The 13786-nt window shown below is 35.8% G+C and overlaps 2 protein-coding genes across 9 annotated transcripts in view; one reads left to right on the top strand and one right to left on the bottom strand.

Moving 5' to 3' along the window:
- LOC110023855 (ultraviolet-B receptor UVR8) overlaps nt 1-9353 on the top strand; it is a 28144-nt gene extending 18791 nt beyond the window's left edge. The window contains exons 8-11 of one of the 6 annotated variants that reach the window (XM_020723474.1): nt 1202-1633; nt 1717-1908; nt 2870-2944; nt 9276-9353. In XM_020723474.1, coding sequence (XP_020579133.1) covers nt 1202-1633; nt 1717-1908; nt 2870-2942 — 697 coding nt within the window. In that variant the 3' untranslated portion in view covers nt 2943-2944; nt 9276-9353. Of the gene's footprint in view, nt 1-1201; nt 1634-1716; nt 1909-2869; nt 2945-3307; nt 3320-7691; nt 8480-9275 lie in introns of those variants that run through there. The other 5 variants (XM_020723476.1, XM_020723473.1, XM_020723472.1 and 2 more) reach the window with 5 other exon arrangements.
- Nucleotides 4659-13786, bottom strand: part of LOC110023854 (DNA ligase 1-like) — a 15864-nt gene continuing 6736 nt past the window's right edge. For 2 of the 3 annotated variants that reach the window (XM_020723469.1, XM_020723467.1), the window contains 9 exons: nt 12024-12100; nt 9337-9396; nt 9159-9269; nt 8713-8790; nt 7024-7086; nt 6147-6651; nt 5563-5681; nt 4985-5015; nt 4659-4875 (listed from right to left, as the gene is read on the bottom strand). In XM_020723469.1, the coding sequence (XP_020579128.1) occupies nt 4763-4875; nt 4985-5015; nt 5563-5681; nt 6147-6651; nt 7024-7086; nt 8713-8790; nt 9159-9269; nt 9337-9396; nt 12024-12100 (1157 nt within the window). In that variant the 3' untranslated portion in view covers nt 4659-4762. The remainder of the gene's footprint in view (nt 4876-4984; nt 5016-5562; nt 5682-6146; nt 6652-7023; nt 7087-8712; nt 8791-9158; nt 9270-9336; nt 9397-12023; nt 12101-13786) is intronic. The other variant, XM_020723468.1, reaches the window with a different exon arrangement.

Genomic DNA, 13786 nt, shown 5'->3' with positions numbered 1-13786 from the left:
AATTTTAGTAGTAATAACTCTAGTGACAGAAGTGTGACTTTGGGGTAATCAAATTATTAAAAATGTGAACGATTTAGATATCTTGGGTCTGTTGTTCACATTGGCACTATTATTTCGTAATGTCTGCATATTTCTTGTGCTGTGGTTTGTTATTGTCCGAAGTATCTTTTATCTCTTTTAAGCAACATTGCTGTGCCACTTTGAAATGTTCTCATAGTGCCAACCAAAATTGATATTATTTTTGGTGCACAATTTTTAATGCTATACCGATAATATTGTTGCGCTCTTTGTTCTATGTATGGAGGGGTCTACATTGGAGTTTAAATGCCTTCATTTGAGTAGAACTAAAACTGAATACATCGAATGTAATTTTAGTAGTAGTTAGCTCTAGTGACTGAATTGTAACTTTGGGTAATCAAATTATTAAAAATGTGAACGATTTAGATATCTTGGGTCTGTTGTTCAAAGCGATGGTGATATAGATGGGGATGTTTGGTTGAAGTGGAGGAATGCTTCAGGTCTTTTGTGTGATAGAAAAGTACCGCTCAGACTGAAAGGAAAATTTTATAAGATGGTGGTGAGACCTGCAATGCTCTATGACATTGAATGTTGGCCTTTAAAAGAGAAGCATAATACTAAGTCAAGTGTTGTTGGAGATGAGAATGATTAGGTGAATGAGTGCCTTTACACTTAGGGACAAAATGCGAAATGAATATCTTCGTGATAGGGTTGGTGTAGCTCCAGTGACGGACAAAATTAGAGAGAGTTGTCTTAGATGGTTTGGTCACATTAAGCGTCGACTATCTGATGATCCGATTAGAGCTAGGAAGACTTGGGCTTATTGTATAAAAAATGATCTTAGTTTATTAGAATTAATTGAAAATATGGCACTAAATAGAACGCAATGGAGAAAAGGGATTCATGTAGCCGACCCCACGTAGTGGGATTAAGGCTTTGTTGTTGTAGACTCTTTGTTGTTTTTGCATAATTTCACTGAGTTGCTTGCCAGGTTCCTTGTATTTTTTCACTTTGGAATTAGTTAAACATGATAATTTGTAGTTGCAAATTAGATTCATTAATTTTTTAACTTCTCATTGAAATATATTTCTCATTGAAATATACTTATTCACTGAAATATACTTATTATTTCACTGTTAGTGAGCCCAAATCTTTGGACTTTCTCATTATTATGCGTTTGTAGATATACGTGGGGACTGGGAAGCATGGGACAGCTTGGGCATTGCTCTCTTCAGTATGGAGATAAAGAACTGATTCCAAGACGAGTTGTTGCTCTTGACGGAACGACGATTAAAGATGTTGCCTGTGGTGGTGTGCACACATGTGCTCGGACTGTCGATGGAGCGCTTTATGCCTGGGGTGGCAGTCAAGTCGGACAATTAGGGCTTGGCCCTCAGACTGGTCATTTTTCCTGTGCTGCCAATTCATCAGAATCTTTGTTTCATAATATACCAGTGTTAACTATACCTTCTGGTGTACATCTTGTCACCTGTGGACATTCTCACACGCTTGTGTATATGAGGGATGGAAGAATATATGGGTGGGGTTACAATAACTATGGCCAGGCAGCTAATCAGAAATCAACATATGCTTGGTTCCCTTCTCCTGTTGATTGGTATGTCATTTCTGTGAATTGCTTCTGCTTCTTTGTTTTAAATGTATGGAGAAGTACAGTTGAACCATTTAATGGCCTGCCAGGTGTGTCGGCGAAGTGACGAAAATGGCTGCTGGAGGCGGTCACTCAGTTGTCCTGACTGATGCGTGCACATTGAAAGAGCTTTGTGAATTTCGGCTCGCTGAAAATGTGACTAAATCCAATTCGTTGCTCATTGAAGATGTGGCGTCCCGGACCGGGTCAGATGCATTGGCTCGCCTTTGTGAACGTTTAAGGTATGCTTTGACTTGGCACATAAGCAACACTCAATAGAAACAAATATAGACCTAGGATTCATAAACAAACCTATAGTTGTCAAAATCAGAGTACAAGGGCTGTCATTTCACTTGATGTTAATCAGTGTAACAGTCTGAACTTTCATCTATCGAGATATTATCCTCTTTGGCCTTATGGTCTCGTGCTTTTATCCCGTGGGTCTAACTTCTGAAGAGGTTACCTATCTCTGGAGTGCTTCCTCATTAACACACTTAAATTTGGAGTTTCTAATGCAATTTCAAGCTTTAAACCAAAAGATGCTACAATCTTTAAGAGTTCAACTTTATTCTACCAGGGGGTTTTCACAATCTCCCTCTCTTAAGCGATTGATATTCTCGTCAGTGCTATCCCATAATTATCCACCGCGCAAATAGGATTCTAGAGGTGGCTTCTACATATTCAAGAGATGGATCCCTATCATATAACATTTTGTCTCATCAAGGGTTTAAGTGGTGGCTCCTATGACATAACACTTTATTCTATATTATACTTAATTTTAAAGTTTAAATTTGATATATCTCTCATTTCATATTTTGCTCTTAGAACCCAGCTATCCATCGACAATTTTTTTTCATTACAGCCATCCTCATTTACCCACCAGTGAAGGTTTTGAGTGAAAGTTCTGTATGGTTAAAATGTTATATTTAAAATTTGGGTGGTTAATATGTTATATTCAATATTTTGAATGGTTGGTGCGTAAAACTCGTCTTTTTTTTTTCAACCATTGCTTATGATTCTTAGTTCTTTCTCCGGTGTAATTCAACAGGGAAGAGTTTCTGGATGGTTAAAATGTTATATTTAAAATTTGAGTGGTTAATATGTTATATTCAATATTTTGAATGATTGGTGCGTAAAACTCGTCCTTTTTTTTTTCAACCATTGCTTATGATTCTTAGTTCTTTCTCTGGTGTAATTCAACAGGGAAGAGGCTGAATTTTTGGATGCCTTCTCCGACGAGGACGAAGACCGGAGGGGCCTCATAACCGCAGCCTAATGGTGAGTTTCCTCAGCCTTCCGCATTTTTATATTTATAGACATTGATATGTTGTTTTAAAGTAATTTGCAAAATGAGCTTCATATGTTAAAAAATGGGTCAATTGCATACATAGCACTCTAGATATTGCTATTTACAAAACTATCCTTCTCTTTCATCCAACCTTCAAATTCTCACTCAAATATCAAAATTCATTGCAAAAACCATCACCCCATATATTTCATTTTCATCAAATTCCCATTGATTGTAAATTTACAAAACTATCCTTCTCTTTAGATATTTGATATGTAAATACGTAGGAATTAAGGGGCATGTATGTAAAAATTCCTTTATTCCTTTATTTATTTATTTATTTTGGAAATCAGGGACGATTAATTGTGGGCATGTGAATGTGTAAATTACTAGTCTTTAAATGCATAATCAATTAAAATGTTGATCATGAAGATAAAAGGGGCTTAAGATTAAATTTGTTTGTTTCTATTGTAGGAATTTGAATACTTAAATGAATCTCATCTGTTGTAGGATTGGCGAAATCTCTTAATGATTTATGCGTGTTATTAATTGATTTTTGGGTATCTATATTAATTTGTTGATTGTTCGTCATTTCTTTTAGAATATAAGTTTGTAAAAGGTGAAATATTGAGTAAGTATTTTTAAATGTGTAATTATATATGGTGAATGAATCAAACATCAAATAGGAAAATACCATGATCATTTATATATATGCGCCAAAATTCATGTAAAATGTATTGTATGGATACGAAGAAATATGGCTCCGACAATCTTATTTTAATATTTGAATATGAATGTCCGATAATTCGTTGTTCGATAAAAAAATTAGAATATTGGTATTAGATATGTAGATAGGGATGTAAACGAGCAGAGTTTGAGCGTGCTCAGACTTGGCTTGTGTTCGACTCGTTCAAAATTGCTCGTGTTAGAAATAGACTCGTGAACAATGTGGTATTTGGCTTGTGTTCGGCTCGTTCAAAATTTAACATTCGTGTTCGTATTTGGCTTGAAATTGACTCGTTAAAATTAAATTGAAATTGAAAAAAATAGATGTATATGTGAGATTCGAGCCTAGATCAAATGTATGCAAAAAAAAATAAAAAAAATCATATTACAATACAAGGTGTTATTATTTAAACTTAGATATAAACAAATATAATATATTATGATATAAATAATATATATAATAGTTTTTTTTTTTCCAAGTTAAAACGAGTTAAACATGAACAAACCGAACACGAGCTATTCGCAAACAACAAGCTTCTTTGACAGCTCTATATGTAAATACAATATGAAATGAGTGGCATGCAACAAAACGACACAATGATCTTCAAACAACACTAATCTACCACATAACTAATAAAGGGAATCCGAGTATTATGTTCATTCATTAATCAGCAAACAAACCAAACCCAAATAAAAACCCTAAAAAAAACAATCATGTTCAACTTTTCATCCACTTTAACAACTTAACCATACTTTTTTACAACAGTAAGGGGGCAAGACTTGTTGGGGGCCCAAAATATATTATTTAGCTCAGCAGAAAGGTCAAAATGATTGATAAATATTTCACCAGCCCACTCCATGAACCTTACAGCCCATGAAACTTACAGCTAAAAACTACAGTCTAAAGGCATCTATATATATATATATATATATATATATATAAGAACAGAGAGATTTCAGAGGGATTTCAATCCTCTTCTTGGTATTCTTCTTGGTATTCTTCTTGGTATTCTTCCTACAATTCCCTCATCTAAAAACTACAGTCTAAAGGCATCTATATATATATATATATATAAGGGATTTCAATCCTCTTCTTGGTATTCTTCTTCCTCATCACCCAACTTGGTGAGCTCCTCTTGGATCATTAGTTTTATTGCAAATTTTCTTGGAGTGAGATCTATTTTGTACTCTGAAGCTGAGAGATGAAATGAAAATAATGTACTTAACAAATTATTAATATGAAATTTGAGCAAAAAATAAAAAAAAAAAACAAAAATTAGAATTAAGATGAAGAGAATGCATACCAAGTTGATTAAGTATATCTGTAAATGTAGCCTGTGTTGCAAAAGAAATAGTACAGAGTCAGCTTCACCAACACACATGAGAGCTCATTCCAATGGCTTGTTTGTGTGTGTGAAATTGAGTTTTAAATCTGATTTGAGTTAACAAGTGTGTGAAATTGAGTTTTAAATCTGATTTGAGTTATATTCTAAACAAAAATAAAAGGACGGACTTATATACCACTTAAATTTTATGCATTTGCATATCTAACATCTAAAAATTTAATTTTTACATATCTGTGCATGAAAAAGTTGTATTTTGCATTTTAAAAGTTGAAATAGTGGTATTCTTGATGTGTCTATATGAAAAACTTGGGTGATATAAATGTAAACAAAGTAAAGTTTAAGTGTTAGATATGTAAATACATTAAAATTGGGTGCTATGTATGTAAATGCCCCCAAAAAGAGTGAATGTAACTTCCAATCCCAAGTGAAACTCATTTTTCTCCTCAACGAAACTGGATTCTAGAAATTAGAAGTCAACTCTAATTCACCATCAACCAAATAAAATATAGTAATGGAGCTTTATATAATAGACTTGCCGTATTAAAATCAACCTCCTTGAGGATCCTACATATAGAATTCCTCAGCTCTGCTTTAGTGGGACCGGATTTCTGCGCTCTTCCAGATTTTGCCCTGCCCTTGGATGCTTTTCCGCGAACAATAGCATGTAGATTTGAAATTAAAGATAAATCAAGGTAAATAACTGTGATATTCACACACACACACACACACACACACACAAAAGTATATATGCACATGCGAGTGTGTGCGCGAGCACACTATGCCGCCTATTCAACGATCAAATGCTTATTGTGAAAATATTCGGCCCGTGGTCAGAAGTTATTGAATGAAGAGCCAAAATAGTCCAATATCTATTTACATGTGGTCATTTTAGGTCCAGAGTCTATAAAAATGCTAAATTAGTCTCTATAATTGTTTAATAGGGGCTAAAATAATCTTCCCTCTAACTATTACAACTATATTAAAAGAGTCTATGGGGACTAATCTAACATTTTTTTTAGACTCCGGAACAAATGATCTACAAGCCGGCGAACTATTTTGACACTTAATTTATCAAACATTATTGTTTCACATACCAACTTAAAATGTTATTAAAGCATACCAGAAGGTTTCTCCTTTGAATTTGACTTTGAATCTGATTTATTAGGTGATTCAGCATCCTTCTTTTTTGACAATGCATTTTCGCCGGTATCACCAATTTTCTTAGACTTTGGATTTTTGGACGGCGGCGTCTTCAAAGAGTTCTTGCCATCAATTTTTGTGGAGGATATTTTGGAGTCGCTCCCAATCTTCCTCTTCACAGAATCAGAAGAGGCCTGTTTTGGGAGAGAGTTCTTCACATCCTGCTTTTCTTTCCATTTTGGAGATTTCTTCAGTTGCTTTTCTTTTTTAAAGTCACCATCAAACTTGGTTTCATCTCCCCGTTCACCGCCTGGTTCTTCTGATTCCTTCTCCTCTGCATCACTCTCTTCATCTTCCTTTGGAGCTTTTTCCGAGTCTTTATCTTCATTATTGTCTTCTTCTGTAACTTCGTTTTCCTCGTCATCATTGCCATTATGTGAACTCTTTACATCTGAACTTCGCGTGTCCTCAGTCTTTTCATGCCTCTACATCATCCATATCACACTTATGTAACTTCCAGACTAAATTAATGAAGGAACTTCTACATACATACCGCCCAATTCCTATGTATTTATATATCTAACACTTACACTCTGCTATTTACATTTATGCCACCCAAGTCTTTTGTATCACATCAAAAATACTACCATTTCAACTTTTAAAGGTGAAATACACCTTTCCATGATTATAGGTAAGGTGGTATGCATGTAAAAATTGAAGTTTGGGTGTTAGAAATGTAAATGCATAGGAATTGAACGGTGGTAGGTATTTAAATCTTCCATTAATCAAACAGTCTTACATAGCCAAAAGTAATCTGAATAAAGTCGGCATTGGTGATTTATCGCTTAGCTGCTTACCTGCCTAGACCTTCTTCCAAAATTGTTCCCCGAGCTCTTTGACCTCTTTCGAGATTTAGATAACTGCAAAAGAAGCTCATCATTAACTTCTTCCCAAAATATTGGGGTTGGATATATGAATTCAGATTCTCCATGCATTACAATTGAGTGGTGTCTATGCCATACAGAATGAACAAACAGATTGGACTAGCATTAATATACCCAAGGAAAATACAAGCAATCTGTGTGAGAGGACCTATAACATTCTTCGTATATATAAATTGCGCATGTGTCACAAGTTTAAAAAATCAGAGAAAAAATAATAGGAAGATTTACATGTACACCACTTAATATTAATTTTAACATAAAAATACAAACATACATATATGAATGGATGTGACTAAGGAGCTTCCCCAAGGTCGCAGCATAGTAGCTGCTACAATATCACGAACGTGGTAATGTAGCTGCTACAGTACCGCTGTCCAACCCTTCTACCATTTCCTTTTTCATTTCCCTCCATCTTCCCTTCCTTTTTCATGATTCTCCTATTTTATTTCCTATATGTTCTATGCCTGCCTTTTTTTATTTCTTTATTTTTCTAAACATTACCTATTATATTTAAAAATTCCCATTATATATATATGCGTGTGCTGTTGAGTGCTTTGAGGTTTAGCTTTTGACGAGTGCAGATTTCTAAGTGTTGCCTTTGAAACATTCTTCCTCTCCGGAGGTTGTATTCAACGGAGAGAAGGTGCTCCGATTATAACTCGTCTGATGTGGTGACCGTCTCCAAAGGTCCGGGCGGTGCTCCGGTTGTAGCTCGACCCCGACAAGATATCTATCCTTCCGCAAGCCCCCTCCGGCCTCGCTTCCAGCAGATGCAAACTATTTTCTCCGCTGCCGCATCGGCCTTCCAGCCACCTACCTGCTATCCCCGCCTCCCGCCGGGCACCCAATCACCTTACGTGCTGCTGTTCACCACCTCCAGCAGCTATCCTGCTGTTGCCATCGCACCCCGCACCTTCCAAGTTGTGGTCCATTCTAATTGGTGCTGTCCCGAGCACTGACGACATCTTCCAGATTGCTGTCCACGTTTTCGGGGGCTGCCCTGACCCCCGCTGACCTCTTCCAGGTTGCTGTCCACCACCCCCTGCACCATGCCAGCAGGCTGCCTTCCTCCAGCTCCCTTGTGGCAGGCCTCCGACCATCTCCAACACATCTCAGCAGGCTGCCCTTCCTCTAGCCCTCTTTCGGCAAGTCACCGACCATCTCCAACAGCTCCCTACAGGTTGCCCTGCTGCCGCCAACATCCCCACCCACTGTCGTAGCCCTAATTGAAGTCTATGTGCCGTCTCTTTATAATTGTGTTCCTATTTTTGGTGGCGTTCGTTTCCGTTAGGAGAGCCTTCATTTGTAATCGTTAGAATTCAGCAATATTATTATTATTTTCATTATGGTTTGAGCTTCCTCCGATATCAGTATGTATGTATGCATGCATGCATGCGTGTTTTATATATATATCTGTGTGTGTGTATGTATATGCCACATTAACTAGGCATGAGAAAGTTGTGTTTGACTTTTTAAAGATTATAATAGTGATTTTTTTTCTTTTTTTTTGTGATATGAAAGATTTGGGTGGAATAAATGTAAAAATCAAAGTTTAGGTGGCAGATATGTAAATACATAAGGATTTGGCGGTATGTACCAAACCTGCTTTTCAGCATGCATGACATCGCTCATTTTTTGAGGAGCTTCCAAGAAATCCAAAACCTTCATAATTATTTCATCCTGCAATCACAACACAATGTTGCCACAAAATTGCCATAAAAAGAAAGAATAAAGAGTCAAAATATTCCTATAACTTTTTACATGGGGCCATTTTAGTCCTAGAGTTCATAAAAGTGCTAAATTAGTCTCCAGACACTCTAAATTGAGGCTCAAATAATCCTCTGTGAAGACTATTTCAGCCCATATTAAAAGAGTCTGCAGACTAAATTAACACTTCATATTATCTTGGGCCTAAAATAACCCCCTGCAAAGAGTCGGGAGACTATTTTGACATTTTAATGTAAAGTGAAATTCGCATGCCACTAACAGCATTATCTAATCTCATTCTAAACATATTAAGCCCAGTAACAAACTAGTGAGAGAAAAACCTTTCTAGCATTCGTTTTAGATACAGACAAATCAAACAAGTCACACAACTCCAACAAATTTTCTTTTACAGACTTGTCCAGCTTCTCCTTTATCTTAGCTCTTTGTTTCTCCTGCAGACAAGTTCTACATGAACATACAATTTCTAATTTGTAAAGCAGTTGGTGCAAGAACAATTACCTCACTTTCATGCCAAGCAAATCCAGAAAACCTCAAAAGATTGCTCTTAAAATCGGCCGCCTGCAGGTATGCATTCAGTGATGGTTATGATCATAAATAAGAAATTGTTAATTCATACTGATGAATTAGTAAATTGTATTCAACAAAAAGAGACACAATTTAGATGGTGGTAGGATGAAGTGAAATTATTATACGAGAGGGCCTATGGAAGTAGCATCTGCTAATGAATATATATTGCCAAAAAAAGACTTATATATATACCACTCAATTTTATGTTTTTGCATAACTAGCACCGAAACTTCAATTTTTACATGCACATTGCCTTGGGCATGAAAATGTGTATTTCATTTTCTTTTAAGTTAAGATAGTGATATTTTTTATGCGATACGAAGGATTTAGACGGTATAAATGTAAAGAGTAAATTTTAGGTGTTAGATATATAAATACATAGGAATAATTTGGTATTTATGTAAATTCAAACTCCCCACCACCACAAACTCCCCAAAAAAATTAGTAATTGCGTAAATATGAAAACGGGATAATTCTAACTGAACATAGTTAAGAACTGCATTGACCACATGCTGAGAAGTGTCACCAACGTGAAGTTCATTGAGAAATTTTAGCTAAATTGCCGCCATTGCTAAATCCTACAATAATATCACGAATGTTAATAAGTTGAGGCACTGACATAACTAATCCCTTAGATGGGGCTCTTCCTTAGGGGATTGATTTAAGAAAGCACTCTCCAAAAAATAAAAAAATCGCATGGCTAATTAACAAAAGCTTTAAAAGTCTCAGCAACAAGATTGAGATGCAGACCATTCTATCTTTGCTTGTAATTAGAATGGTGGTGATACACCCACTTGAGATTGAGAGACCCCTAAAGATATCACCCCCTGTGTAATAAATTATTTAAACTTGTCTCAAATATAAGTCACAGTGAATTTGAAAATTAAGAGTCTGTTTGGGGTGGTTGTAGCTTTTTAGAAAGGTGGCTGTAAAGTTGTCATAGAGAAAATCATTTGTTAGAAAGCAGCCGTGGGAATTATAAATATAAGGGTCAATTTTCGTTGGTGGGTCAATTTTGAGTCACTTATGATCTGGAGTGTCAACTTTTGGTCAAATTCATATTTGCCAGCCAATCAATGCATGGCCAAAAAAAAATTAAACGGATTATGATTCTAGACCTGAATGCAATCCAAGATTTTCAAGTTTGGCTCAACTCAAATTCAAATGTCATGTCAATTTTGGACACACCTTGAGAATTTGAAGCAGAATAATTCTTTAATGATGATTACAACATGCATGAAACAAGAGAAAAGAAAAAGAGATGAAGAAAGTGTACACAACTCAAAGGCAAAGAGAGAGAAAACACACCTGTTTGATTTAAATATTCTTCAGCCAGTTAACAAATAGGGTAACAATTATCTAATAGAGGGCCCTCAATAACTATCAAAACACACAAGAACATTAATGAAAAGATATAATGCGCCTTATCATATTTTAGGACATGAAATTTATCTAAAACATGTCTTAAAACAATAGGCGCATGATGACCATACATATACGTATGGATAGAAGCCAACAACGATGTTGGTCATGCATCGCAGCGCTCGTTTATGATAAATTAAAAATCACCAGAAGCTTACTAAGCCTTTGCTAATGGTTGCAACAAACTCTCTTACTTCATGCCTATGGTTACAACACAACATTGAACAAGTGGAGCCTAAATACAAGCACCTAATATCAGAAGATATAATGTGAGACTAATTTAAACACCTAAATAAAGCGCGGACCCTAGTGAATTTCTTCATCAATATTACTCATGCCATATGAAGAGGTAATTAACTTCGATGTCCTCCGCCTATACGAAGTCTCGAAACCCAAATCTCAGCAAAATCCTAATTATTAAGGTAAATTTGAGCTACTTTTAAAAGTCCACATTCAAATATTCCCTTCTTCTACAAAAGAAATGAATGGCATGAAGATACTAACCGAGACATGAAAATATTTCAATCAATGCTTGCGGAAGGTTAGAAAATAGAAAATCCAATCAAATTTCAGTTTCAAAATGAGTTCTTCTATTTCTAAATCTGTAAGTTTCGCGAGAATGTTATTGCCTGCAAAAATATTGTCGTACATACATAACAAATTATAAACTCCTTTATTTAAGACAGGCAAAGCTATGGCTCAACAGAAATATTTCATGTATCTAAAAAATTTTACAGCGGGGCACTTACAGACCACTGAATTCTTATGTATTTACACATCTAATACCTAAACTTTACTTTTTTTACATTTATACGACCCAAATCTTTCATATCACATCAACAAAATGATTATTTTAACTTTTAAAAAGTGAAATACACATTTTCATGCATATTGTTGTGTATATGCAAAAAATTGAATTTAAGGTTATGTAAATACATAAAAATTGAAAGGTATGCAAGTAAATCTTCCAAAAAATGAAAAGCATAAGAGTTTAAGAGAAACAGAAAGTAATAATGAATTAAGGAAAAACTTGTATATTTAATATACAGTTTAAGAAAATAGCAATGACAAAAGGGAAGAAGTCCAAAGTCAGTAATAAGTGGCAAACCTTACCAACTTGAAAGTATGTCTCTAAGTGAATTTCCCAAAGAGAAATTAGGAAAAATGGCACGCAAGCAACTGAGATTACAAAGTACCTTTCCTTTTCTTCCAAAAAGTGTCTGATGTAGAAATTTCAATTCTACAGGCTTCTTTCTAGCCAACTTATACGCCACTGACATAAACGGGAAAAACAAAAGTCAACTTCACAACTAAGTTATGTTGAACAAAGAAAATGTAGCGCATAACAATGAATAAATAACATAGAAAAATGCTTGATAAACATATCAACACTATGAAACCAAATTTAAAATTGTGAATTTAGTGAAAGCAAAACGAAGTCAGGATTTATATTTCACATAACAAGGGCAACAAAGTAGATCAAATGGAATCCCCTCCGGTTTGCATCTCATCCAATAATGTCGGTCCCATGGTTTTCTATCATTTTCCATGAATTTTATCAAGATTTCCTTTAGGTATTTAGAGTTAATTACTCTTACCAATAATTGGTGGCATTATTTAATAGAGAACCCCTCTATCTAAAATAGAGGAATTAAGACAAACAGTCAAATGTACTAACTCTATACATATAACATCTAACATGTCGAATGCGTCATGGCTCAATGCTTCCTAGGTGTTTGAATTGGCCACTATTTATTTCTTTTTTTTCCAGATGACTAAATTACCTCCCACCAATAAAAATACCTTAATAAGGAATTTTTACTAGGTAGCTTGCTTGTGTGGACTCACAATCCCTACATTGCCACAACTAAGGAGACAATAGATCCAATGACAATAAGATACATACATACACATAGACATAGAGACAGGCACATCGTGCCCGGACACGAGCATGGATGGAAGTGACAAACAGATCAATGCATACCTATATAGGTATATAGAATTACAATAAGTGGTGTTCTTAGTGTTTGCTTTATGAGAGATCCAGTTACAAGACTAATAACCTAGGGTTTGCTATTTCTTATGCATATTTTGTTGGCTGCAATTTTCTTTTCCTCCTGTGGTGTTCCTAGCGATGTCTAGGGTTGTGGGAGAGAAAACTTCCTCTCAAACAGTAGATCATAATTTTATCTTGCTTGTTTTCCTTTGATTTTCGTAAGAGCAGCCATCGTCTGAGTTTTTCCACTTATCTATTGTAATTTTGTCGTCCTTTGCTCGCTATTTTGGTTCTTAGTCGTATCAAATTGGTATCAGAACAAGATCTCAGAGGGATGTCAGCAAATAAAGTGGATGTGCTGGAAGGAGAAGTTGGGCAAATCAAATCGGGAATGGAAGAATGGTTCGCCACCATTAAGGGCAGGTTTTCCTCCCTTTAGAGCCAAATGGAAGTGCAGGAGATGATGAAAAGGCATATGGAGATGCGATCCAAGGCCAAGTCGATCGCTCCAATTGAAAACCCTAACCAAGGGTTGATCAGGAAACCTTTGATCAAGTCAAAAGAGAAGGATATCAAACGAGAGGACAACGAGGAGGACATCATCTACCACCACGAGCGTCCCCCCAGGACTCTGAGAGGAGGAGGGGAAACATCTGATGAAAGGGGTACGGAAGAGCACGAATGAGGAAGTAGGGAATCGGAATTGAGGTATGGCTATGACCGGAAGAGGGAGTTTCACCCAAGACACATGAGGGGAAATACCGGAGGAAGAGGAAATTGGGGTGAAGATACAAGGGTCAGAAAACTAAAAGTATCGATCTTCGAAAGGGAAGATGCACATGGGTTTTATCTAGAAACTTATCAATCATAGGAATATGAAACTTATCCAACACTCTATCATTGGTTAAAGACCAACTGTCCACACAAAAACTCCTACTACAATCTTTTTTCTTAAGTAACATG

Source organism: Phalaenopsis equestris, unplaced genomic scaffold (genome assembly GCF_001263595.1).
Source record: "Phalaenopsis equestris unplaced genomic scaffold, ASM126359v1 Scaffold000233, whole genome shotgun sequence".
Lineage (NCBI taxonomy): Eukaryota > Viridiplantae > Streptophyta > Magnoliopsida > Asparagales > Orchidaceae > Phalaenopsis > Phalaenopsis equestris.
Note: the sequence above shows the minus strand (reverse complement) of the source record. Positions and strands in the feature narration are given on the sequence as shown.